This window comes from Genypterus blacodes, unplaced genomic scaffold (genome assembly GCF_046128005.1).
Source record: "Genypterus blacodes isolate CSIRO-AG114 ecotype Tasmania unplaced genomic scaffold, CSIRO-AGI_Gbla_v1 ptg000012l_1, whole genome shotgun sequence".
Classification (NCBI taxonomy): domain Eukaryota; kingdom Metazoa; phylum Chordata; class Actinopteri; order Ophidiiformes; family Ophidiidae; genus Genypterus; species Genypterus blacodes.
Window position 1 is genome coordinate 6,403,150 of NW_027466826.1, and position 27,176 is coordinate 6,430,325.

At 42.1% G+C, this 27,176-nt stretch overlaps 3 protein-coding genes across 10 annotated transcripts in view; all 3 read right to left on the reverse strand.

Moving 5' to 3' along the window:
* marchf8 (membrane-associated ring finger (C3HC4) 8) overlaps nt 1-3,494 on the reverse strand; it is a 45,435-nt gene extending 41,941 nt beyond the window's left edge. For both annotated transcript variants that reach the window (XM_076163678.1, XM_076163686.1), the window contains exon 1: nt 3,288-3,494. The gene's annotated coding sequence lies outside the window, so the exon portion shown is untranslated. The remainder of the gene's footprint in view (nt 1-3,287) is intronic.
* A 1,133-nt stretch (nt 3,495-4,627) lies between these two features.
* zfand4 (zinc finger, AN1-type domain 4) lies at nt 4,628-12,759 on the reverse strand. 3 transcript variants are annotated; one of them, XM_076162083.1, is made up of 10 exons: nt 12,491-12,759; nt 10,516-10,819; nt 9,210-9,285; nt 9,028-9,095; nt 8,722-8,908; nt 8,142-8,289; nt 6,950-8,065; nt 6,694-6,748; nt 6,411-6,525; nt 4,628-5,548 (listed from the first exon to the last, which is right to left on the reverse strand). In XM_076162083.1, the coding sequence occupies exons 2-10, from the start codon at nt 10,697-10,699 to the stop codon at nt 5,413-5,415; spliced, it is 2,085 nt and encodes a 694-aa protein (XP_076018198.1). In that variant the 5' UTR covers nt 10,700-10,819; nt 12,491-12,759; the 3' UTR covers nt 4,628-5,412. The 3 variants fall into 3 exon arrangements, with proteins under 3 accessions (XP_076018198.1, XP_076018207.1, XP_076018189.1); XM_076162092.1 differs by having other exon boundaries at nt 6,411-6,492; nt 8,142-8,292; XM_076162074.1 differs by having other exon boundaries at nt 8,142-8,292.
* Nucleotides 12,760-13,707: 948 nt separating this feature from the next.
* On the reverse strand, nt 13,708-26,829 carry washc2c (WASH complex subunit 2C). Of its 5 annotated transcripts, none has more exons than XM_076164130.1 (31): nt 26,691-26,829; nt 24,775-24,918; nt 24,528-24,692; nt 24,359-24,427; nt 23,311-23,484; nt 22,839-22,932; nt 22,681-22,742; nt 22,519-22,575; nt 22,325-22,426; nt 22,136-22,220; nt 21,899-21,958; nt 21,653-21,771; nt 21,453-21,543; nt 20,974-21,027; nt 20,702-20,881; nt 20,475-20,620; nt 20,275-20,382; nt 20,101-20,193; nt 19,918-20,019; nt 19,702-19,809; nt 19,337-19,503; nt 19,122-19,239; nt 18,603-19,040; nt 18,388-18,516; nt 17,965-18,066; nt 17,510-17,581; nt 16,459-16,518; nt 15,746-15,964; nt 14,705-15,379; nt 14,445-14,616; nt 13,708-14,344 (listed from the first exon to the last, which is right to left on the reverse strand). In XM_076164130.1, the coding sequence occupies exons 2-31, from the start codon at nt 24,916-24,918 to the stop codon at nt 14,199-14,201; spliced, it is 4,311 nt and encodes a 1,436-aa protein (XP_076020245.1). In that variant the 5' UTR covers nt 26,691-26,829; the 3' UTR covers nt 13,708-14,198. The 5 variants fall into 5 exon arrangements, with proteins under 5 accessions (XP_076020245.1, XP_076020252.1, XP_076020228.1 ...); XM_076164137.1 differs by having other exon boundaries at nt 18,618-19,040; nt 21,653-21,774; XM_076164113.1 differs by having other exon boundaries at nt 21,653-21,774.
* Nucleotides 26,830-27,176: the final 347 nt, after the last annotated feature.

Here is a 27,176-nt window from a genome sequence, read left to right on the forward strand (position 1 = left end):
ATCAACTACAAGGCACTCAATGAGCTCATGCCTCTGCCAGGGCTGAGTAGTCCTCCAATTATGAAGTAACAATGAAATTGAATTTGAATAATGTAGACTTCTACATCTATGGCACCAGTGAATATGTGTTTTCCACAAAGCAGGTTTGGGCTGTGATGGAGAACACACACACACACACACACACACACACACTTGACACACTTGACACACTTGACACACTTGGATCAAGCCCCATCTGAGCACACAACAAATAATTGACTTATCGTTGGCTCTAGTAGGACGAGAGTATGAACAAGACCACTATTCTGCGTAGAAAGGTAGTATTTTATTTATATTTAGCTGTTACAGGTTAAAAAATACAAAGTCTATATTTTGAGGCTTGCAGTTCCGGGGTTAGATTGCTGGCACCCATACGGTTCTTCATGCTCTCCTAAATGTTTCATGGGGCAGGCATCAGGCCCTGACATACTGTAGCATTACTGCAGCCATTCTAATGAGGTTTCATTTACTGGAGCGTATGACATCATCCACATAAGGAAGTCATTAGACTGGATCAATACTGCTTTCCTTGTGGAAGAAGCTGGGCCACGGTATCAGGACGGAGCAGGTTTGAATAAGTGCATAGCACACAAAGAGAAACTCCCCAGTATGATACCTTTATGATGTTATTACACTACAGTCCAGACAGACGCTGACACCATCAGAGCAGCAGCGGATATATTCAGCTTCATGCAGGATTAGATAACAGAAACAGTAAGGGACAGAGCAAAGTCTACATTCTTCTTGAGACGCTGTTGTGCAGCTGCTATGTGGCCGACGCGTTGTTGTCGATGTACTTTTAACGAGATAAGCTTGAGATCAGTTAAAGAGAAATGACATTTGCTGTGCTACATGTCTATTATAGAGGATGCGATGACTGGCATTATCATGGTTTCCTTACAGGCCACGAGCACACACACAAAGAGGAACAAAGTACAGAAGTAAGTGCACATGTCCATCATGTTTGGCATAAGGACGGGAAAATGTAACACCAATGTTCACATTTTGGCGTATGTGATGAAATCCTTACGTCAAATCGTACAGTATCATTATAACTGTGTGTACTAGACCACACCTGTATGTGATCCCATCTGATTCTCCATCTGACATCACATTCTACAGGCTACAAGTACTTTTCCTTAACATGTGATCAGCTAACATGAACCAAACAACTCGCTTTCATTTCCTAATGTGTTTGTGTGCAACAGTTGAAATCCGACCATGATCATGTTATACAGGAACCAAAATAAACTAACTAGCCTGTGATCAACATGACAACAAAGCTTTCAGTCTACTTAGGTATTTATTTAGTTTCGAGCTCAAGCATGAATCCAGGATTAGAGCTCCACATGTCCAAAGGCAGCAGGCATGCGTTACCTAGTGTAACACTCAGTGTGTCAGGAACCCAAACACACTCAAATGCACTGTGTGGAATAGAATCCAATCTATATGCAGTAATCTCATGTGGAGACTCAGAGATGGAGAGAAGAAGCATTGTGCCATCTGTATATTTATGCAAGCACACTACACAGATACCAACATGACAATGATTCCTCTTACAGAAACAAGTACTCATAACTGGCAGACAAGACAAGACATCACTGGAGTAATGCAACACACAGACACAGCTGCTTTGCAATCTAGAGGCGTGTCAGCTCAACATGGCTCTGACGTTTCTTAAGCCTGTTTCAGTCTGGTTGCATTTAAGGATACAAAAATTAACATTTCTGGTTATGGTTCCCATTAGAGCCAACATATGAAGCTGCCTCGGGTGGCAATTCACTAGGGGGAGCAAGAAGCAGGCATCACACTGAGTTGAAACAGGGCTAGAGGGACATTTACTACCAATATCAACAATAACAAACAGCCAGTAAAAGAGTGAGTTATACTAGATGAGCACCAGTGAGTGTGTGTGCAGATGTGTGAGAGGAAAGCCCCTTAAAGCCAAACTCCATTAAGGATTTTGTTATCAATGTTTCGAGCCAGTCTCCCATTCACTGTGTATGTAATCAATCAAGATTGCTTCAATTGTCGCCTTGACCCATCTCCACTGACACAGACTAGAGAGAAGCACACACTCAATGACACGTAGTATTGAGGCCCTGTTATATAATATTATTGGGCCCTATTATATAGTATTGGGCCCTATTATATAATATGCATTTGGCCACAGACAAGCCATAAATTTATTAAAATTAGAAAACATATCACAAGTGTTTGGTATGGTTTGCTGCTTTATACAAAAATTACTCTTTTGGATGGAAATGTTGAGTGCTGCTCAATATTTCTTATTGGTCTTTTATGCAGTGACACAGTGACACATGCATTATTAATGTGATTGTTTGCTTCTTTTAAATCATTTTCCATGTGCTGTATGAGTCATTGCCTTGATGAAAAATTATAAATAATAGCTTGATATGTCTGTTTTGATTGAAGTAGTTCTTGGCTGTTTGGCATTAAGCCTTGATATAGCAACAGATCAGTAATTTAATAATCAGAACATCACAGAATTAAAGCGATTGCATGAATAAAAGACGTCAATCAAATCAGAGCCTCTCAGGCAATATTTTAAAAAGAAAATCCTGGAAACTCTTCCTGTCCTGTAGCCAAAATCAAAAAGCAAGTTTTGCAGAATTGAGCTCATTCTATATGACATGACAGAGAGAGAGAGAGAGAGAGAGAGAGAGAGAGAGAGAGAGAGAGAGAGAGAGAGAGAGAGAGAAAGAGAAAGAGAGAAAGAGAGAGAGAGAGAGATGACTTTCTGATAAATAATGTCATATGCTTTATATAACTTTGTGGTTGCTACATTCTTAATACTCCTTCCTTTACTAAACTCACTCAACTGGATGATGCACAGTAAAGGAGGGGTGGTGGTGGCACTTAAACATTAAAAATCAAATCACCTATGTGGCACCAAATAGGCCAAAACCGCCACTGCCTATAAGCAACATTTTCGTTTTCAGTTTTATATTATTATGCAGCTGAAGAACAAACATTCTACGTGCAGCAGTGATGAAAACACGTCCATGCACCTGCCAGCCTCGAAATATCGGAATGCATTATTACATGACGCTTTCATGACCCGATGTCAAAATCTTATTCTGGTCCATAAATGCCCAGATTAAAGGTTTGACAGTCAGCATGATGTGTCCTCTTTAGTCGGGACACATCAAGCGGATCATTTTGTGATTAAATGCCTTAAGAAAGCTGCAACAGTTCCGCCATTAATCTCAATACAGATATCATACCATGATCATTGGGACAAGCTCAGCAGATTCTACGACGGCCAGTGAAATTTAAATCCTCACAATCCCATCCCGCAGCGTCCACAACCGCCTTTGAGTGTCTCCGGATGGACACCCAGCGAGACCCGGAGACATAGGAGCGCGATTGCACCGAATGTCTGGACCAAATGTCTTCACCGCCGCAAACGCAGCACAGAATCAAGGGAGGAAACTCACCGATACACAACGACGACGTGCTGTTGATGCTGCGTTCGTGCTACCCTCGGAACGCGCAAATTCCAACTTCCAACACGGAACAGCCAACGGAAAACGCCCCACAACTCGGAACGGTTTTCCAAACCCGAGTTGTGCGTCGACGTCATTTCATCATGGCTACTCACGCAGTAAATGTGACGTACGCAAAGCTGTGGTCTCATTTTGTGGTTTCAATAATTATTTTTTTTATGATCAAGAGCCATATTTCTGCCTGTAATAGCAGCCTGTTGATTGAATTGGGTCCGTGATGCTATAAAGTCGATTCCAGCTATCACCACAAGAGGGTGTTTTCACTATTTGAGGCTACTTAATCTGCGGTGACACTCTCGTGTTCTTCAAAACCAAAGAAGCCAGCAAGAAATTCTAATCGTTTATTATTTCCTTGATTGTGCATTTATTGATTTAACAATGGTTGATGACGATGATGTTGATGTTGATGATGATGATGATGATGATGATCGTTATGATGAGGATGATGAGGATGACATAAACAACTTCCACAACTTGAACTTGGTTCAATGTGTAATGAGACATTCTATAGTTCTGCGGTCATTTTGACAAATTCCCAATGTTCTGTAATTTAATTTATAATAATCTTGGCTGGAAAACACTTTATCTACATGACCACCGTTTGTTGATTGATTAAAGGGAATGTGGACAGAGGCTCAACTCAATCTCGTTTGAGACCTGTCATTGTGTGTGGCCTTATTACTGATGCACAGTCCTCCACTCCGTCCTTGGGGTGGGACAACAGAGCCTCTGTGCTCTGTGTGGACACAGTGGGCACATCAGAAGTGAATCATAGAGCTGCCAAATGTCATGCATGTGTCTCTGTGTCCACTGATGGGAAATTTAATTCCTCCCGCACTACACCATCACTGCTCCAGCTATTCTCTGATGCATTGGTCCAGGTGTTCTCCAGGGGTGGTGCACAGATCCACAGATGGATCCTCAAATAATGCTGTAGAAGTTTGTGACTCATACTGGGAGGACTGGGATTGTTTTCAAACTAACATGGCAATTGAAGTACTTGATTGATAAGAGGATGTATCGTTCTTTGTTTATTATATTAGATTTTATTGGTGATGATGATGACTAGAGAGGTGCATACTAAAGAATAATTTGAAACATAAACATGAGACAATGAGACCATTTTCAGAAATCAAGCAATAAAGAAACAAAGCAATGTCACATGAAAAAACATGTTGACTCTAAAGTGCATCTGTCAAAGACTTGTCAAATTAAAAGTCCTATTTTACAAAAGAAAAAGAAAAAAAACTTTCAAGAATATGTCTGAACATGCACCACACATGGAACAAAGCCCACAATTTTCGATGAAATAACTGAAACTGGAACTGGAATCAACCATTCTTGATCCCATATTTAATAAAAATTACACTTTGCTTTTATTTTTTGATGCAACATACTATTATGGAATCATTGTGTGCAAATTCCAAAGTAAAGTGTGAGTTCTATTAAATATGGAATCAAGAATGGTTGATGCCAATTAATTTGTCAGTTTTATTCTTAACAATATTGTGGGGTTGTTGTGGGTTTGTTATTGAAACAGTACCAAAACCTTTAGCCACACCTGTATATAAACTACATACATACACAGTTATCTGCTATAAAAAGATTAATGTAATAAAGTTTTTATCCTTCACATTGTCCAGAGGAAATAATTAGGACTGTGCCATATTGATACTCACGTGTGGCATTTGAAAATAGTTCACATACATGATTTGAAAACGTAGAGATACAAAGCACACAGTGGTGAATCAGTTCAATCTCAGCTGGACTTCCACTTTCTGTTCTTCAGTTTGTCCACTGATGTATCATTATTGAGGGTAAGAGGGTTGCTGTATTCATGGGTTCAGATCTTGGGCAGCTTTGGAGCACTGATAAGGGGGTTGGTCTCTTGCAGGAACCGTCGTCCAGAACTCTTGTAGTCGTAAGTGCAGTCGTGTGTCTCAGCGTAGCGGTGAGTAGTGCAGAAGTTGTGACCGCACCTGAAAAATGTACGTTTACAGAAAACCTGTAAGTATTCAAAATCCACATATTAAGATACGAAATTTAAATCAACCATAATCTTTAAGTTATGTGATTACATATTTATGGACCCAAATACAGGTGCATCTCAATAAATTAGAATATTGTGGAAAAGTAAATACATTTCAGTAATTAAATTCGAAAAGTGAAAGTCTTGTATATTATAGATTCATTACACACAAAGTGAAATACTTCAATACTTCTTTAATTTGATTAAACCCCAAACTCAGTATCTCAGAAAACTAGAATATTGTGAAAAGGTTCAATATTGTAGCCTCACAGTCTCACTCTAATCAGCTCATTAACTCAAATCACCTGCTGAGGTTTCCTGAGCCTTTAATTGTCTCTCAGTCTGGTTCAGTAGGCGACACAATCATGGGGAAGACGACCAGATTCTAATTTATTGAGCTGTACCTGTATAACTAGAAATGCACTCACATCCATGCTACAGGTTTTGTGATAAAATTATTGCGATATAAAACATAAATATCTCAGCTTGAATGATGTAACAAGTAGAGAAACAAAAGGCACAGTCACAGGGGTGGGAGTAACAGTAATTGCCAGTAACAGAAACCTACCTGCCAAGCAAATTGTCCTTTTCTCAGCTACCAGCTAGTAATGTCGGCTTTTTAACATGCAGGATTATACCGTTGTGTTACTTTTAATCTTGCCAATTGCACGGTTTTAAAACAACAAAAACATTTCAATAAATCTCTTTCTTTTCCATCTGGACCAGGAGGATGGAAATGAGCCTCTCAGGGTAACGCTGGTTCATGTAAACATAGGGAGTAAGTGAAGGTCTGTGGCTGGAGGCCCTCGTACCTGCACTCGTAGCTGGTGGCCAGGCCCGTCTTCTTCCCGCAAAGGAAGCAGTGCTTGGAGCTTTTCCTGCTACCTGTAGGAGCTTTGACAGGAGCTAGGTGGTGTGAAAGAGCCCCTGATTGCAGAGGAAACATTTGATTTTCTTTATAGTAAACACAGGGCGATAACAGTAAGAAGCAGTAAAGAGCATGAAGACCATAAAGATACAAGTCTGCTATTTAACATCCACTCCAACGACCAATCATTCAATCATCAAACCATCCATCAATCCAAGGATTTCTACCTGTTGTTCTAAATGAAGCCAGGACTCCTTCGCCTGAAGCAAGCCTGTTGTTTGCCTGAAAAACAAACAAAAGAGTGAAACATTTTACGACACATTAATGAAACTACAGTATGTGTTAGCAAGAGTTAAACAGCACGTTGAGAGTGAATATGGCTTCCTGATGTGGAGATCATCAGAAGATGTACTTTCAAAGCCCTCTAATATCACATAACTGACAATCATGACTGTTTTGTAATGTGTATCTGTTTTTACTCACCAAGCCAGGCGCCCTGGCTGTGTGCTGGGGGGACTGCTTGATGAGATCACCATGGAGAAGCCCATTACTTGGAATGGAAGGAAGCTTGGAGTCCAGGATGCTCCGTCCTGCGGCAGTGGCAGGAGGCAATGCTGAGGAATGTCCCAAGCTCTGTCTAAGGTCATTCCTGCTGCTAACACCTGAAGCCCTTGTGGAGAGAGAAGCCAGGAGCTCAGAGTGGCGGAGGGACCCGAGTGGTTCCTTATAGGCCTGATTGGCCATCTTTGTGATACCTCTTGCATGCTTCTTGGAGATGACCTCTGGCCTTCTGCCAGGTGATTCCACTTTGACACCACGGAGGTGTGGTGGAGATGCCTTCAAGGTAACGGAGGGGGGAGAGGATGTGTTGCCTGCACTCAATCGTGTTAAGGATTGGGCTTGTAGGTTGGGCTGTGAACAGGGCATGGAGGAATCCAGTGGCTGATGCAGAGTTCTGTTCATCCTATCAGCTCTGCTGCTGGTGAGCACATCGGTGGTCCCAAGTGTCCAGGGGCTGTGCAGTGTTGGGGAGGAAGACAGCTGGTAGTGAGATGTAGTCTCCTTGAGGTCTGGTAGTTCCCCTAAATGAGCTCCACATAGTGTTGGCTCCACCAGTCTAGACAGTTTGTCGAACAAACTTGGGTCCACTGTGTCCTCATCGGGTTCAGCTGCTTCATAGCTGCCTTCAGAAGACCCTGTGGTAGACAGCGGGGGAAGCTGAGGGTACACACAGTCCCTCATGAATCTAGGGTTGTCAATATCCAACTGTGACAGTTTTGGAGGGGGCCAAACTTTTGCAAATGGTGGGCCGGTCTCACAGGGCCTCTCCTCATGGAACATATACCGAGAAGGAGAGGAGGAAACACTAGGGGCTGGTCGAGTGACAGACAAGTTGGGAGAAGGTGCAGCAGGAGAGGGAGGGTACCGGCCGATGTAGTCATGGTCTCTGATTGGAGGTAGTTGTCTTGTTGCATGTAGATGGTGGTTAAGTTGAGGGCGTCCACGGATGAAGCGATGATGGTGCCGTGTGCTGGAGGGGCCACCGGATGAATGTGGACTACCAGGTGGCCGTGGTTTCAATTTAGACAATTTCTTTGGCTGAAGGACAGAAAGAAATGAAGCATTTGTTTCATGTGAGCAGATGTTTCAAAGGATAGTAGTCAAAACTGCATACCTTCTTGTTGAGGTTCATGCCCTCCATCTTGGCTTTGAGAAGCCTCATCTTGTGCATGGTAATGGAGTTCTCTAGGCTCAGCTGTGTCGATGCAGAACCTCCTCCTTCCCCTTCCTCCTCAGTGTACACGTTATACACTAATCCACCACTGCTACACGTTGGAGGAAAAAAAACATTTAATATTAGTTATATTTTAACAGAGTTTGAAATGGAAGCACTAAAGCAGACGATGCAGTTCAACTTCTACAAAGGTAAATGCTACAGGAAAAAAACATTCAAAAGCTGAAATAAACCCTAAATGGACTGCATGTCGCCTTGTAAATCCTTTTTTCGTAGATATTGCATAACCATTTCTGTTCCTTGTCTCTCTGCTGCCACCTGCCTCCAGAGAATATTGCAAAAGAGAACGTGTCAAGCATAAATGCCTTTCTTTCTCTGTAATAATGCACCGCCCATCCTCAAGGGCACCCAGGCATAACTTAAACCAGGCCTTTAACTGAACCTTAGTCTCTGGGTTAGGGTTAATATTTTCCACCTTGGAATCAGTAAGGCAGAGACCATATTGAAGAGTCACGCCCACCTGATATTTTCAGAGAGAGGTGTCAAAGTGCCATCTCCCCTGTCCACCACTCGGAAGAAGTTAAGCTGTTCGCCCTCCCTGTAGACCACAAACGTGACCTGCTTGTGAGCCGCGCTTTTCTCCCGGCCCTGCACCTTTGGGCCCTCCATCGCATCGGCCACCTCTTTCACCGGTTCATCCATGGTCACTGACAGAGAAGAGAGGGGGGTTCTGTGGTTAATATGGGAGGACAGGTTTGAAATATATTATTGATTTAGTGAGAGAAGCGCATGTCTGGAAGTAATCACTGCTTTGGTTTTCTCTTACCTCTCCTGGTGTTCATAGGGCCTCCTCTCATAGCTAATACAAGCTTCAGAGTGCAGCCCTCAGCAATGCTACAAACACAAACACACACATAAATACAGCAGAATGATGTGTGTGTCGTACCTCTCTAACTCTTCAAAGGTTAGTAGCATGAAAAACCAGAGATTTAGGGAGGATAGACTTACCCATAGTCGTGCAGACAGTATTCATCATCCAGCTCCAGATTGTTCCAGATAAGATGTTGCTGTGCGACAGGGATACCTTTAGAGACGGAAGGAGAGACAGGAAGCTGACCATATTTCATACACTGTGCCCCCAACAGAAAGAGCTATTCAAATGCTGGGAATGGTTTACTATCATACAGATGTTCACAAAATATCAAAGAATGAGAAAAAACACATTTAAAATGTTCTCTCTGCTGTGCCGAAGCTGAAACGAGAAAAGAAAGCAATTACAAAAACCAAATCATTGGGGCTGTGATGGAGAGCACTCGTGAATGCACCTATGTATACACACACACACACACACACACACACACACACACACACACACACTAGGAGCATCGCTATCTGAGCACACACACACACACACATATACAGCGGCCCCCAAAAAGTATACAGACAATTCAGCAACACCGGCAATCAGGCTTGTCTGAAATGAACACACATCTCTAAAAGCTGCTGTGTTTCTGTTCTTTTTGCAAATGTAATGATTCTACTGATTACTAATTGTGGCCTCTAGTAGGGCAAAAACATAAAACTGACAACAAGGACACTTTTCTGAGTAGGAAGGTAGTATTTTATCTATATTTACTGAAGCTTCCCTGTCGCCGTTTGTGTTTATGCTGGGGTTGGATTTGTTCCCAAGTATTTATTTCCTGTTTCCCCCCCAGGGATGAATCCACATGATTGATGTTCATCTATTTATTTCAATAAGATCTAAGGTTACTAATGTGTTTTGGTTTTCATGCAATATCGTCTTTTTATTACATAGAGTAATGGATTCACTTTAAGCTTGGATTTACAAATGATGTGAGGAGGGATTGTTTTCAGTTAAATTACTTCAAAGCTTGTTGTTGGTCAAGGACAAAGACTAGATTACAAACTAGATGGGTAAAGAACTGAAAAATGTTGACCCAAATATTGACCTTTATTCAGGAGGTGGACCAAATGCAAAGTGTAGGTACAGTGTGTCAGTAAGCAGACGTGCTTGGGCTTCTTTGGTTGCTTTGTGTCCGTTTCATTGGCTTCCTGACAACAGTTTACCAATCGTCTTCCACTCCTCTCTCCATGGATATGATACAAAAGACTACACACACCAGGCACAACAGGTTAGTCCCATAGTTCTCAATCTCGGTGGTTGAGTCCTGTACCACTGTAGATTTTTTCATCTCCCCTGCTCCAATAACTATGATTTAATTGTGAAAATAACAAATGGTGACCTCCCCCTTCCTTTCTAACAGCATAACATATGAGTGAGTGAGCTTTGTACCTTCAAGCCTGTGAATCTTTGCCTTGACAGAAACGACCGCCTCAAAAGGCAACACGCGCAGCTCAAAGCACGTCCCCGTCAGCGTCTCTATGAAGAGCTCCATAGGGTCGTAGAAAGGAAGCTTATAGTCCAGTGCTCCCATGCTGTCATCATTAAAGAAGGGTGGCTCCTTCCTGTCAGCCATCTTGGAAGCCAGGTTAGGATGGAGAGACTTGAGTTTGATGATGTAATGCGGGGCAGGCCCACAGTGACAGTGAAGAAAGGGATGAGGAACCGCCACACATTACACACAGGATGTCCAGAGCTGCAAGTACAAAACAGATAATTGTAATGACTCTCAGAAAAGGTTTGATTAAATGAAACACCCCCAGTACCAATGTGAGGGCATGTAGACCAAGCCCATGTTTGGACCTTCGTGTGAACAATTCCACTTGGTGATGCACTGATGATGATGATGATGATGATGATGATGATGATGATGATTGTGAAGTTATTGAACTATAAGGATTCATCTTGATTGATGATAAAGAAAGCTGTGATCAATGGTTCACTCCTTCATTGGACATTAATATTAATTAATATCTTTAATAAAAATTAGGAAGGAATTAATTATAACATTTTATAACTGAATATTTTACTAATACCGTGTTTCTTGCACCCTAACGATGTCAATATTAAGTCATTCCTTCAACATAATTTGGAGATGATTAGTAAGGGAGGCAGTGGCTCAGTGGTAGAGCTTGGTAGAGCGTGGTGGAGCTTCCGCTTGGAAACCGGAGGGTTGCTGATTCGAGTCCCTGCCGAGGTGCCCCTGAGCAAGGCACCGAACCCTCAATTGCTCCCCCCTCTGTAACTTTCCAGGTGGTAATGTAATGTAAGTCGCTTTGGATAAAAGCGTCTGCTAAATGCTCGTAATGTAATTAGTTAATTATATAAGTGTTTAGTAGAGTTACTTGCTCCCAAAAGATAGTAAGATTAATTAACTCTTATTTGGTGCTTTGAACTGTGTTTGTCAAGCAGCACTTGAACCCAACTTGGATTGGAATAATTCTTCTTCAAAGCAATGTTGACACATATTATTTATATTATTAAGTATATTAGTGTCTATTTCACTGGGGGTAGAGGGCATTTATTTATCCTCTCTGTAAAGCCTGATCCAGGAATGCAGCTGCACTTCATCTGTCAATTACAGCAGATGTCTACAAAGGTGGGAAAGATGAGTAATAAGAGGGTGAACCACAAATCCAACCGTTTTGTCTTAATTTTCACTCAGTCCTATATGTATAATTCTGTAGCTGATGTGCCTTGTGTTTCTAGTTAAGTATCCATAATGTTCCTAACACTTGTTTTCATAAATAATCCAATAGGTTAGGTAATGCTTTTGCTGATCATCCTGTCTTCTTGTCCTTATTTATTTCACTGGTTTCAAGTAATATTATAAGTAAAATATACAGTACGTTACTCACTTTGTGAAGACAGTAATGTGGCATGTTTTAACTAGTAGGCTTCTTGTTTTAGTAACTTCCCTGCTTACATGTAATTCCTATTTTACTTCAGGTATTCTGTATCATTTTATCTGGAATACAGGTAAATGTCAATGTACAAGGCCTGAACTGTATCCATCCAGAGGTAAACGTCATTAAGGACCATTTGCAATGAAGGACAGTGAACTTAAGTTTGTATACAACACAGTTACATGTTCAGCATTAAATGAGTAACAAGGATCAATGGAGTTCTTGTCTCCATATACTTTCAATGGATATCGATAGCAGATAAAAGGTCACACAAGCGCTATCCAGCCCTGCGTCACCTGAGTCTATATATGAGAATATAAGAGTCTCATTGTTGGGACCAAGTAGGCTTATAAGTATATATATAGAAAATATATGTTTACGGAATTTACAGTGTTATTGTTGTCTAGCCTAGCACTGTCAGCTCCGTTGCCATGTTAGCCAACAAGTCAAACAATGGCTACCTCTCTAGCTGGTTAGCTAGCAGTCTGCCAGACTACATCCAGGCTGAAGTCGCCGGTCCTCCGGTGGTCTTTAACCCCGAAACAACATCCACAAGACCCGAACCCCAATGTGGACCGAGGCCGACCTGCGCTGTTTCTCCGTTGGTGACATCGTTCGTCTCTCTCTCTCTCTCTCTCTCTCTCTCTCTCTCTCTCTCTCTCTCTCGCTCTCTCTCTCTCTCTCTCTCTCTCTCTCTCTCTCTCTCTCTCTCTCTCTCTCTCTCTCTCTCTCTCTCGCCCCTTCAATTAATTAATGTCATCCATATTGTTTTGGGTGACATTCTCAAAGTATGTGTGTGTTGGTCCCTAATTTGCATATGATTTGAAGGAATTTGCTTATGTCAGACTGAAACATTGGCAGAATATTCTTGCCATGGATGTCCTTCTCATGCGCTTGGATTTATCCAGATTATGTACTTTTGGCAGCAAGTTCTCCAGTAAAATCCCCTAAAATAGCACAATACTTAATTTCCTAAGAACGTCTATGGGCAGTTTTTCTATCATAAAATGTGAACATAAGGTTAACTAATGTTTGCCTCAGAGGAAGCTCATTTGTCCTTGGAATGAGAAATGAAGATAAAAGGAACTCAAAATGGTAAAGAGTAATAGTAATCTCAGGAATAGGCTTCCTGAGATGTGGTTTAAGAGACTGATACCCTTCTTTTGACTGTGCTTTTGCCAATTGGAGCCTCTCCTTCTTTATTCTGCACATTTTGTGTCTGTGGTGATGTTGCTGCTCCCGGTGAACAAAGCTTGATGTGTTGGTATTTCTGATGGTGTGGAAAATTTTGATCTGCCTGATTTTGCTTTGGATACAACGGATTCAGTTTTGGCAAAGCTTACATTTAATTATTGACTTAGAAATTGTGCAGAATCTTAAATATTTCCTCTTCTTTTTTAAATAATTATAATAATAATAAAAAATGTATCATTTCTAGGTTTACATGAAAGAAGCCATTAATTCTCCAGTGTGGTCTCAGTATTTGGAACCCATTGCACTGGAAAACATGTGTGTGTGTGTGTGTGTGTGTGTGTGTGTGTGTGTGTGTGTGTGTGTGTGTGTGTGTGTGTGTGTGTGTGTGTGTGTGTGTGTGTGTGTCAACTAACTGGTCATCTTCTCAAACACAAAACACTTAAAAAACAAGTGAGTATGAAAGGATCACACATTTCTGATAGCATAAAAATCTCTTTTTAGTTAATAAAAATGAATTCCTCTTCATTACATCCAAAGTTAAGAAACAGATGAATTTCATATTAATAAAAATGCTGATAGTAAGTAAACACAGTGATCTCTCATAAGCATGATATGGCACAAACTCAAAAGACTGAATCTCAACATGGCAATGACAAAATGATAAACATCGAAAAATAAACTAAACAAACTATTTGCTGCTGATTCATGTAGGCCTTGTAAGTGAAGCATGTTCTGCTTATAAAGTGCTATAATGTACATATAAAGACAAACTCTTCTATAATCTCAATGTGTTAATGATTATTTTGGAAAACACTGAAAAGAACAATTATTTATTTTCTTTATCTGCCAAAAATAAGCCACAGTATTTATATGAATAAATAGTTTATCAACAGTGTATCTTATTATTAATCACTCAGCCAAAAGGCAAAATAATTAATTAATAATAGTACAAATCTGGTCTAATCAAAAACCAGTTCAGATCCCGCCGAGAGCATTGAGCGGATCGTCAAACTTGTCGGCGGAATCCGCTGCTGTGTTGGTCTCCTGGGATGGCGACGCTTTCTTTGATTTATGAGGAACCTTGGTCACGGGTTTGACTGCGCTTTGTGCGAAGATGTCATCTTTAAAGAAGAGAAGAATGGAGAAAAGATGATGTTACACCTTGGCAAACGTACAAAGGTAATGTTTGTAGAGCAGAAACGCCTCAACGCATTAACTTACCCATGTCATCATCAAAGATAGACTTGCTCCCTCCCTTTTTTTTGGACTTCTCTTTTGGTTTCAAAGAGTCTGTCAGGTCGGCAAAAATGTCAATGTTGTCATCAAATATACTGGCATCGATGGCCTTCTCTTTGTGCTTTTGGTGAACTTTAGGTAGGTTGGCTTCTTCATCCTGGGACAGAAAAACAAGGAAAGAAATGACCTTTTCATGGTGGCACAGGAAATCTTCCCACTGACCATACATGTGATAATGAAGGTACCTTGAAAATATCCTGCTTTGACAAACTTCCGCTGTTCTTCATATCATTAGAACCTGTGGGTGTTGGGGTGGAGCTGTTGCTCACTCCGAAGATGTCCTCATCATCATTTATACTCTCCAAAAAGGGAGAGCTCTTGGTTTTCTTAGTAGTTGACCTTGGCTTGACCTTTTTGAAAAGGTCGTCTCCGTGGTCATCAAAAATGGATGGGAGTGTGCTTTTATCTTTCTTTGACGTCGCACTGCTACTTGCCTGTTCCTGTGCTGTCTTTGTACTCAGACTGTTAGAGGGTGCTTTGTGTTTCGTGGCTAAACCCCCAAATGGGCTGTCGGACCCAAAAAGGTCATCCTCCTCCAGAGACTGCAGCAGGGGTTTGCTGCCCTCTTTGCTACCGTCCTTCTTTCCAGGGTTTGTAGATCCTGGTAATGAAAGGACGGAAGGTCGAGGGATTTCACTGAATGGTGGTTGAGAAGGCGAAGAGGTGGACAAGGCCGGGACTGCAGGGGAGTTGGCAGGATTCTGGCTCGACTGTTGCGGGGGAGGCAAGACGAAACCAGGCAGGCCTGGGTCAGAGCCAGACGTGTCCAGCCCTCCTTTATCCCCCGGCGACCCGTGGACAGATTGTTGCCTTGCTGCTCTGGACTGGGGCCTTCGATGTGTAGCACCTTTAGCACGACCCTGAAAGAGAGGATTTAGAGACACGGTAACTCTCTGTGCACTAACTGTTGGAGACCCTGTGGAAATGAATACTACATGCAAGTCTTTTTTTAATACAGATACTACCAGAATCAACCAGTTTCTGTCCAATCCAAACATTGATTCAGACACCCCACTCTCAGTCTTTAAAGAAATTAATTGATAAACAGGCACCATTACTCTTGTTGGTTGGTCAATGACTCTCTAGATAAGGGTATGCAACATCCCACACTGACTGGTCTCTCTTTCAAAGACCAGTCAAAGTGTCCAAATAAAGACTATTCCTTTTATTTTACGTGGGACTTGTCCTGGTGCCTCTGCCCTTTGCGCCCAAAGTCAAAAACCCACCTTGTTTGCGCTCTGCAATGTAGTGACCTGGACCGGGGAGTCGAAGCTCACTCCTCCATCGCTGTCTGTATGAGGAGTGGAGGCGGGGCTGGGGCTCAGGCTGGAACTAGACACCCCAGATGAGGAACTAGGAGCCGTGCCAGGAGATATACCAACATTCCCGGGCATGCTGGGGACTGCGCCCGGGAGCAAAGTGTTGGGGTTGATGAACAGACTGGCCTGAAGGTGAATAGAAAAGAAAATGCACCAGTAAAATAATGTAACTACGATAAATGAAGAATATTATTAAATGTGATAACAATGGATCATCTGAACAGACTCACTGAAAAAGGTATACACATTTCTATAACTTTGGGTTTACAACTCCATATTCATGCTTTCTCCCAGATGATTCAGAGCAAAACAAGAAATGAGTAAATGTGGAAGGAAATGATGCAAGAGTGAGATGTGAAACCAAAGCAAAGGGTCAACAAACGTTTTCAGTTCAGCAAAATCTCATAACAAGAGAATGAGTTGAATTTTGAAAACCATGCTCTCATTGCACAAGAATGTGAAAAGGCCCAGATCTTTTTGCTTCAGGAAAAGAGCTTCCAGGAAACCTTGCAGAGAAGATATAAAGGGGGGAAGTGAAAGCTTTTTCTTCAGGATGGAATAAAAAGATTAAAAAGTCATGAAAGATTTTGATTCAGTTAAAAAAAAACTAAAATTATTACTTGAAGTTTCCCAATCCTTGATGAGGGATCTTTAGGTTTTACAGGGCTTGCTGCAGGTTTCTGTGTAGTTAAATTAAAACAGAATCAGCAAAGAAGGCATTTCTCATGGTGAACTCCAAACAAACCCAACGGATGCAAAAACATTTGACATAGTATATGAGGAGGTCAATAGAAACAATTAAACCTAGCCTCAGGGATCATGTATGAAATAAAATGATGTGTGTCGGTGTCAGGAAGAGAGAGGAAGCTGGAGAGAACAGATTGCAACTGAGGCAAGACTTTGTGTTGGAAGGGATCAAGTGGTTTTTGGTGTTGTTCATGAGTGTAATGTAGATTACAGAGGGGCCAACTGACACCAAGGGCAGCAGCAATGGGGATAAACCACTGGACTGGCTGCTCCACCTCCAGACATACCAAAACAGCAATGAAGACAGGTTCAGAGTTGGAGATACGGCAGATAGCGATGCCCAGCAGGAGTCATTGTCGACCTGTGAATGCCATCTGGTTCCTGTTCACCTTCCTGACCAGAGTCCCAGTCCCTTGTGTGCTCATTTCGGCTCAGAGTCCAGCTCTATGGAGAGTTTTTGTGGAATGTGGTTCTAAATTTCTTCTATTTAAGAGTGACGCCATTCACCCATTTAGCTCTTCAGGACCTTTAACTTGCAGACATTTTCCCCAGATCTGTGTGTTGACAACACTTTCTTGGACGTTTACAGACGATTCCCAATCTGGGAACCTAGTCCAGTCAGTTCAGGCCCAAGGTGTCTGGTCTGTGTATCCAAGTTGATCAGAGCGGACTCCCTATCAGCTCTGATCATGTGATGCAATCATAATCAAAGGTTGCTGCTTGTTTATTGGTGGAGTATCACACTACTGGCAATGTTGGTATTCACTCTTTTTTGTTGACTGCATTTTGGATCAGGTTTGATGATCCTCTGGCCCCTTGTTGGCTTTATATTCTTTATATTTCAAATGTATTTCTTGCTTTTTGGTCTGTGTCATATTGCAGCCATGCTTTTGCTCTGTGCTTTGAGGCATTGTGTATTCTTACCGGAGTATCTGGTCCAGAATCTGAACTTGCTGCTTTCACAGGCTCCCTGTCAGTAGGCTTGTCTGCTACTTTCTGAGTATGGAAATCAAAGAGAAGAGAAGAGAAGAGAAGAGAAGAGAGAGAGAGAAAGAGATAGTTCAGACATCTCGTGCTCCTCCACCTCTTACTTTGTTGCTTTCAACTCCCCTGATTTCCCATCTGACAGACCGGACCTACATAAGGACAGGATGTGCTCAATGTTTGGCTGCTAAATTGAAGTCCCCCATCCATTATTACCTGCTGAGTGTCCAAGTCTGGTTAAGTGTTCAGAAAGGAAAATATGAAGCATTCATGATCAACATTAGGGGCATACACACTGGCCCCACTGTCGTTTTGGAAATGTTATGATCCATCTCCTTGCATTGATTTCTACTGTAAAGAATAGTCTAAGGGAAGGAATACAGCTTCATTGTTACCGGAGGAAGAGCTTTTGGCTTGATGAAGCTGAAGAGGTCATCCTCATCGTCATCTGCAAACAGACTAGCTGCTGCTGGTTTCCCTGAGCTGAGCTTGGTGTTCTAGAAACACAAGTACACAGAGTTGTGCGTCTTTAAAAGCTGAATGCATTAATTGGAACAAAAGCTGAGTGTGTGATAGTGCGGCATGTTTCTTGATATACCGTATGAAATTGTTGTCTATTAACTTTCTTATCAATTCATTATATAACAGATGAAATAGATACAAATAATATGCAATTTAAGTGGAGAACTACTTTAAAATGACAAAATCTTAGCTTCTTCTTAACAAGACATTTAATCAATTTTACATATTCAACACAACTTGGTCATAGTATCTTCCAGCGTTCAATACCAGTCAGAAAAGAGGGTCGACTGACTGACCACATGTTTTCCTGAGGTAGCAAAGAGGTCGACGTCGGGGTCGTTGTCCTTCTGCTGCGTCTGGCTGAAGAGCAGCTCCTCATCCTGGAACACACCTGTGCTCTTCGTCCGTGCGGGCTCCTCTGCGGGCTGTACACAAAATATACACATAAATATATATTAAATAGAGTACAGTCAGCGGCGCAGTGGCATTCTTCGCAGTATTCTGTCCAAACCTGTGTGTCTCTGACCGCTTGTTTATCGGGTGTGAAAAAGGAATCATCCCAACTGGATTCATTTTTCTCCTCCTCCTCATCAAACAGGCTTAAACTGTTTGGTTTGGCTTTCTCTTCCTCCTTCTGCTTTTTCGGAACATTCGGCGACGGGATGTCCGTTGAGACGACGGTGCCGTGACCGTCCGCTTCATCCAGGGGGTTCTTTATGTGCTTGTTTGCAAGAATGTCAATGCCTCCAAAGAGACTAACGGCTCCAGCGGGCTTCTTTTTACTTTCTTTGCTCTCTGGTGCCGATGGTGGAAGCTGTTGCTCGGGACTCTTCGCCGCTGCCTGCGTCTGCTCTGAAGGTTTGCCCTTAGCTGCTTTAGTACGAACTGCATCCTCCTGTGTCTGCTCTGTAACTAACGGCGAGGGAAGCGGAGAGGCTGCAGCAGCGGTCTGAAGCAAATAGACAAGAAGAACATGTATTCAGTGTGCGAGTAAAGCTTTTGGATCAGAAAATAAAGATGGCTTGCTCACATTAGCAGAAGGAGCTGCAGCGCTTATGTTGACAGGTTTGATGCCAAACAGGGATCCTTTTTCTTCAACATCACCTTCATCTTCAAACAGGAGAGCAACTCTATGAGGCTTCTTCTCACTATATGAAAGGGGACAGAAGGAACAAATTCAGTAGTCAAGTAAGAAAAAGGTGGCCTTAGTTTTTATTTCTCAAAAAGAAACTCATAAAGGATTACCTTGAAACTTTTGTCGGGGCAAACAGGTCATCGTCTTCCTCCTCATCAAACAGGACGCTTGTGTGAGGGATTTTGGCACTTGGTAAATTGGAGGGGGCACTAGCACTGGTCTTCATCCCCCCTGCCTTTGCCTCGGGCTTCCCTGAACTGGAGCTCATCCACTGTTCCTGCGATTCAAACAATCAAATCACTAATGTTATCATCGTATTAATATTTAAAATATACATTAGATCATTCATAAACGCCTGAAACCAGCCACTTGTTTCAGAGGAGCTAGATTTCTTATGAGTTAGCCCCACTAAGACCGTTGCCAATCATTAATAAATCCTTATATATATTAATGAGAGAGAAGTATGACGCCGTACCTCGTCATCACTGAAGAGTGAGCTGGATGCAGCCTTACTGGGTTGCGGTGTGGAGGCTTTCACTTGGTTGGAATTTGGTTTAGTTTTGACTACTGATGCAAACAGATCCTACAGAGTCAAAACAGAAGGGGGGAGGGTCAAGACAAGGATTACTATAATGCATAAAAAGTCTTGTTAAGTCACTTTTGAGAAACAATATTTGTCTATTTTCCTCACCTCCTCTTCTTCATCGTCAAATAATGTTAAGGGGGCTTTGTTGATTTTGCCCTGGCTTGAGAGTTCAGGCTGAGACTCACTCTTAGGAATGCGTGGCAATACCTGGTGAAGACAAGACAGCTTTAATGTACAATATAATAACAATGAGCATGTTTGTTTCCTTTTCCAGTTGAAGAGCCTTACTTCTGCGTCTTCGTCATCGGAGAAGAGGCCTCTGCTCTGGTGTTTGTGACTCTGGGCGAAAGGGGGCTTACCAACATCTGGAGCTGACCCATTCTGAAATGGATGAAGTGTGAAGGACTCAGTTTAAAGTACTTCATAAATAGAAACTAAGACGATTCCAAAGATCAGTCAGACCTCAGATTTCCCTGAATCCTCGCTCGTAGGCGGCTGACGTTTTTTCAGACCCTCTGTGAGCACGTTCTTAGTTCCAGGACCGAACATGGACACAGCCCCCGCTGGCATCTACACAGAACAAACAATTACCGTCGACAAAGAAACTCTTTGAGTCTTACAAATGTGATTTACACAACTATGAGTGCATTGAGAGCCTTTACCTTTTTCTCTGGTGGATTATTCTGCTCTCCCTCTTTCCTCTGAGATACAATCGGAGCGCTGTTCTTCCCACTGAAGATGTCACCGTTCTCATCGTCCTCATCGAAAAGGTCAAGAGCCTTCTTAGATTTGGGTTTCTCCCCTCCAGCTGAGCAACAAACAGTTTTCAAGTAAGGATCACATGTAAACTTAGACTGAAACAAGGACAGGGCGACAGTCAGTCACTTACCAGAGCCGGATGTCTTTGAGCTTTTAACGCCAAAGAAGTCACCGTCTTCCTCCTCCTCATCATCAAACAGCCCACCTCCTCCTCCAGCACCACCCACTCCCGGTTGGTTGGGCACTGGAGTTCCATTCTCCGTGCTCGCCAAAGAATTGTAGTCCTTCCCTGAGCTGAACAGGTTGTTATCTATGGAGAGAGACTTAGCTTGGTTGGAATTCAGAGGAGTGTGAGATAAAAAAATGAACTATGTTAGCTCTCACAAAGGTTATTGCAGCTACCTGGGAATATTGGCACTCCTCCCACAGGAATCTTCTTTCCAGAATTGATAGGTTCTAAGAGGGAAAAGAAAACATCCAATAGCCTTTTAGAACTCAATGTTTACAAAGCACAGCTGTGTACTGAGAATTGTGTATTGTAAACACAAAGCAGTATGTGCCAATCTGGTTGTTCAGGTTCTTTAAAGGAGACATTAAACAAGTTAGACTGTTCAAATGAGCCAGCTGCCTTACGCCTGAGTTAGTAGTAGTGGTAGTTAGTAAAGACCAATCAAAACAAAGCTTTCAGGGCCGTTCGATCAAAATGATTATGTCCCCTTTATATTGACACTTTACAGGAAAGAAGAGTTACAGAAATGTTAGTGAGTGCAGAGTACACACACTTTCACAATAAAACACTCATGGATCTATAGAAATAGCAGGCAGGCTTTGAGTTGAGCAGTGTAGTGACACAGTGCAGTGCGTATCTGAAAGTATTTCACCTGAAGAGTGAGCTGTGCTTTCTGTTCTTTCATGTGCTGCCTTTGTCTCTTCAAATACTGGAGGTTTTGAAGCCTCAGAAAAGAGATCGTCCTGAATAAAGAACCAAAATACAACATAAAACAAAATGTAGCTACAGCAGACAGTCTCTGTTCTGTGCTATTTTCAGCGGTGGGATCAGAGGAATGTTATTTCAGATTACCTCGTCGTCGTCGAACAGGCCTTTTCCTCCGCTGAAGAGGCCGCTCTTTCTTTCAAACGTGGAGAACTCGTCATCATCCATCTTTGGTGGCTTGAACATGTCGTCGCTGTCGTCTTCAGCTGCTGGTAAAACGTGCATAGATATGAGTGAAACGCTGAGCCTGTTTACACAATGATACTGACTGACTTGAGTTTGAACTGAAAGGATGATGATGATGGTGATGGCAGTGATGAATGACAGTCGTACCCGGTGGCTTTGTCGGCTTTGGTTCTTTCCTGCCTTTACCTTTCTTCTTGGATGTCAGTGCTTTCAAAGACATAAGATGGCAAAATAAAGTATGAGCATGCAGATATGATGGTTCTTATTCCTGACATCCATTTCAGTTTCAATCTCAGATGTAAACATTGATGCCAAAAACCAGGAGGAGAAAAAACGTGAATGAAAATCAAAAGCTGTACTGCACCGACAATGGATTTGACCTACATGCGCGATCTCCCTCCGGCTTGCTGACAGGTTCGCCTTTGATCCGGGCGGCGAGCTCATCGGCAAAGGATGACGGCCCTGTGTTCTGGATGAAACACAAAGATTACAAATTTAGCGATCCTGTGCCAAATTCACTCAAGTGCAGGATGTCAACTCATCTGGATATCAATTCCTATACGTCAAGCATACCTTTGTGTCATCGTTTTCATCATCCTCCCTGTCCGACTCTCCAAATATGTCAGAATCTTCATCATCCTCTTCATCCTCCTCATAACTCAACATAGAGGATTTCTGTAAGGGGGGGGAATGGGGCGAATAATCGAATTTATAATAATCAGTTCATCATCTAGTCTGTGTTCAATGTTTTGGTAAACAAACAGCACCTTCTGAGAATTATCGTGACCCTCATCTTCCTCCTGGTTGAAGTCTTCATCTGAATGCTGGTGATGAAAATACAACTTACAATTATAAAACTTAAGTGTGATTGGTGGCCTCTTATCTTATCTTATCTTATGGATAACGAGAAATCTTTTAAAGAGTCTTACGTCTGCATCTTTGCCGTCTTCACTGTCGATGACGCTGTCTCTCTCACTGTCGACTGACATTTCTGCAACGAGACACAGTACAAACATGTGATGAGCATTATTCTGTAAGGGCCAAACGTGTGACGAACAACCTAAGGTCGCCATGGTGAGAGGATTACCATCACTAGAAAGGTCACCGAGTCCGACGTCGTCTTGCTCCATGAAAGCCTGAGAACCAATCAGATATGGGAGGGGCCTGTCCACGTAAAGATCCTGAAAGGAAGACAGACACCAAGACATGTTGGTCAATATGAAGCAACAGATTTCGTTTCCTAAATTACATTACATTACATTACATTACGATCATTTGGCGGACGCTTTTATCCAAAGCGACTTACATTACATTATATTACCACCCTTCGCAGAGGGGGGAGCACTTGAGGGTTCGGTGCCTTGCTCAGGGGTACCTCGGCAGGGACTCGAACCGGCAACCCTCCGGTTCTTAAGCGGAAGCTCTACCCACTCAACTACTGCCTCCCTAAATCTGGCCTTTCGGGACAACATTCCTATTGTTCCTACACAACTGATCTCCACCTCTAGGAAGCTGTTTTTAGACATTAACTTGACTGTTCTGATGAAAACAGAGCAGACCTTTGGCTCCAGGATGGCTTCCACTCTGTCGGTGACTTCCTCATCCTCTGAGTCAGAGTTCCCCGCTTTGATGTCCAAATGCTCAAAGGCCGATTCCAGCACCTTCAGACCGTAGTTCACTGCTTCCTGCATCTTAGGGATCAACTCTGCCTCTTTCTGCTCTCGAGTCTTCTCCTAAATTTAAAAAAAAAGGGTTATGCAGTTGTATTATATTTATCGTTTATGGTTTTTAATATCGTTTAAGTTCTCTTTCTTGTAAAGTTTGCTGAAGCCTTTACAATAATAACATTTTCAGCACATTGTTCAGCTTTGGTGGATGAGCATTATGGGCCAGATTTACTAAGCATGACGCAAATTACCGTCCAGGACGCAAAATGCAAACTACCGAGACTGATTATGTAAATGAGTACAGCTGCAAAAAGTTCATTTGAATGCAGTGACACTATTTGCCTCCGTTATCCTAGTGTCTCCTCTCTTTTCACGAACGTGCGATGGTGACTAATGCCAAGAAACCTCAGACTCCGACTTCGAGTGGTGAAAGGAGAAGTGCTGATACTGCTAGATGTGCAGAAGAAGAAAGACAGCTGCTATTTAATCGAGTGCCTGCTTTTCAAAGACGGCTAATCACAGACGCAATTTCCTTTGCCGTGACGGTGACCGGCCGTGATAAATCAGCCGTAAACATTCATTTCATTCTCTCCTCCTTTTTGCAGCTTGACCACGTGCACTAACCCCAAACACGCAACAATGTTACAGCTTTTCTCTCCTCTTACCAGAACAAATCCCCGGTATTTCATGTAAGTCATTACTCTCATGTATGTAAAAGCCCTGCAAAACCCTTCGTTAATTTTTTCCTGTGTGTTTAGCCGTATCGCCACATTGACATGGGAACAATGCCTGTATTGTAACTGCGAAAGGCTCATCTCAGTCATCAAAGTAGTGACATATAACAGCCTAGACACTGTAAAGCCGTGTTCAGCAAATATACTGGTCAGCCTGTGTTATCTCTGAGAATAAGAAAATAGAAGGAAATGAAAAAGATGAATACCTGCTCCGGTTGCTTTTCTAAAGCATCAGCCTTGGGTACAGGCTCCTCTACTTCTTCATCATACACTCTCTGAAAAAGACAAGGCAGGAGACCGATGCCTTTTAGCAACAATGATGAACATTGTTTGGTATGACATGGATTAAACTTCGGTGCGATTGTGATACGTTACATTTTCGATGAACTGTGTATTGGAGAGCATGAGGAAGTCGTTGAAGACAGAATGCAAGCAGCTGTCTGTGGCCTTCGTGTCGCGGATTAGACTATCCAGCTGCTTTTCAATTTCGTGAGTCTTTGACAGCATTCTGTGGGAGAAGTCTTGGAGGAACAGTAAGAGCTGAAAGGAGAAAGGATATTAAGGTTATTGATCCAGTAACATCCTCTCATCTGGTAGATGTCGGAGCAGATCTCTGACTTACCCCCGAGTCTGCTGCCAGCGACCAGCTGGCACTGGTCTCCCGCATCTCTTCAAGAGTCCAGGGTCTCTCCCAAATCTGGCCATCTTTCTCTAGATGCTCAGGACGAATCAGACCATTCGCCATTCCATCAGGCAGCCCGCTCATCTGTAATCAGACAACTGGCTGTTATGATTGTAAATAGTCTTCCTTTGTTTTTAACACGCTGACAAAGTGAGTCAAAGTCAGTCAGGAATCCAGGATCAAGATGACTGATTTCACACATTTGTTGATATTTAATACGTCTTTGGAAAATGGCTTGATACCTCCCACACTGATTCAAACTTCAATAGCTCTCCATTTACAGAACGATAAAGATCCTTGCTCCAATACTATTGCTCTTTGTTTTGCAGTAGGACGTGGGTCAAGGCTGCCCTTTGTCACCATTTCCCTTCACCTTGGCTATTGATCCACTCGCCATCTTGTTAATGTCATCGACCCTGATTATGACCAATCAGGAGTAGCAATGACCCTGACTAGGACTGCACAGAGGTTCAATCCTGGGTTTTCCCACCAGACTATCAGAACTGAGGAAGCTTTTTGGATGAGAGGTGAAATGTCTTCAAGCCTTCACTAGCAGGTCTAGTTACCCAAGACTCACTTTCCTTGGATCCTCTTTTTAAGATGGTATTTGCAATGGCAACAGTATGGCATAACAAAGGTGTACAACTTTCGATTTGTATTCAGATTGTATTTTTAACAGCTTTACATTTGTCATCACTGTATGGATTACCAACACATTTTTGTTGTTACTTCCAAGTCAGGCACTTTGTTTCTAAATGTTTTCTGAATTATCTGCTCTCTCCACCTCTTCGACAATTATGGGATGGTTTGTTTATTTTCAAGACTTCACTAAGAGGCATCCATCAGAGACTATCTAAAATAAAAGGATAAATGTGATAGATGTTTGAATCTACACTGTCATTGAAACCACATGTTGCTCTCCTCCCCGGTTATATCATTTTTGGTCTGGTTATTTTAATATAATGTCTACTATAATCAAGTCAAGTCATGTTTATTTATATAGCCCAATATCACACACAATGTCTCAAAGGGCTTTGCAGACCCGACCCCGCCCAGAGCTCTCTAGGAAGACGAGGAAATGGGAATAACATTTACAGCCCTGTCCATTGTCCACTGATTGTCATCTTTGGGACCCCAGATGAATCAGTCTGAATAAACGCTCCTAAAAACAAAATTCTCCTCTGTTTTTTCTTAAAACTTAAATTAAATATAGAATGAGAGAGCATACTGATAACAAACGGCAACATTTTAGATCAAACTTTACAGACTTGCATTAAAACAATAATAACAATAATAAATACACAAATAGTTCAATTAAACTACAGTTAAGTCTTTCCGCTGATAATAAGTTTGAAAACAAGAGTGTCATCTAAGAACATCTTCTTTATAATTGACTTTTTTTTTTTTTTTTTAGTGAAAGTCATGTGCACCATGAGGGGTAATATGATAATATGATGACGTTACACTTCCACAATATGTTTGGACTAAAAATGTGTTGTAGCACCTTAATATTTTGCTCAATTTCCTTTCAGTTTCCCTTGTATCCTATAACTTCTTGTTGTGCTGTTCTCTATTTAATAGCTATTTGGTTTGCTTTATGTCCATTCTGAATTCTTATTAAACTAAACTGAGAGAAAATCCGTCGGTGTAAGACTAAGTTGTTCTATGCGAGTTAAATTAGATATAATTACCAGAACTTTCCTCACATTTAGATAAACTAAAGCTTCAAAACATTTCGGGGGACTGTTTGGTTAGCGGCTAGCTGAGCAGCTAACTAACGCCACCGTCAGCTAAAACGCAGCAAAAGAACACCAACAGCGCCACGTTCACACATACCAACGTCCTCTCACGCTTACCGTGAATGTTGTCGATCAACCGCTGCCCTAAACTGTCCTCTGTAGTCAGAAACGACGTCAAAAATAAGATCGATTATGCAAAATCTGGCCGTTCCCCTCATTCGTCTTCTGACAGGTCGGCCATGTTCTGTCTGCAGACTGTCACCTGACCAGCGTTGCATGGCAACCGCGTGAAAGTGGGGCGGGGTTAATAGAACCATGTGATTCAGCGTGACATGTTCACAGAAAAACAGTGTGATTGTGTCACGCATTCATCTCACTTAACAAGATTATTAGAGTGCCAAAACATCACATCTGACTTCTGTTGAGATGGTTTTTAAATATTTAGGCTTTATTCAAGTGTAGGCCACGGTAAGTCTACTAGTTGGTAGGTAAAGAAGATGAAGAAGATACTTTATTGGGTCAAATCACATGCAAACACGTCATCTGAAATTTGTCTTGGCCACCCCTCTTACATATCACAACACACACACATGCACGCATTAC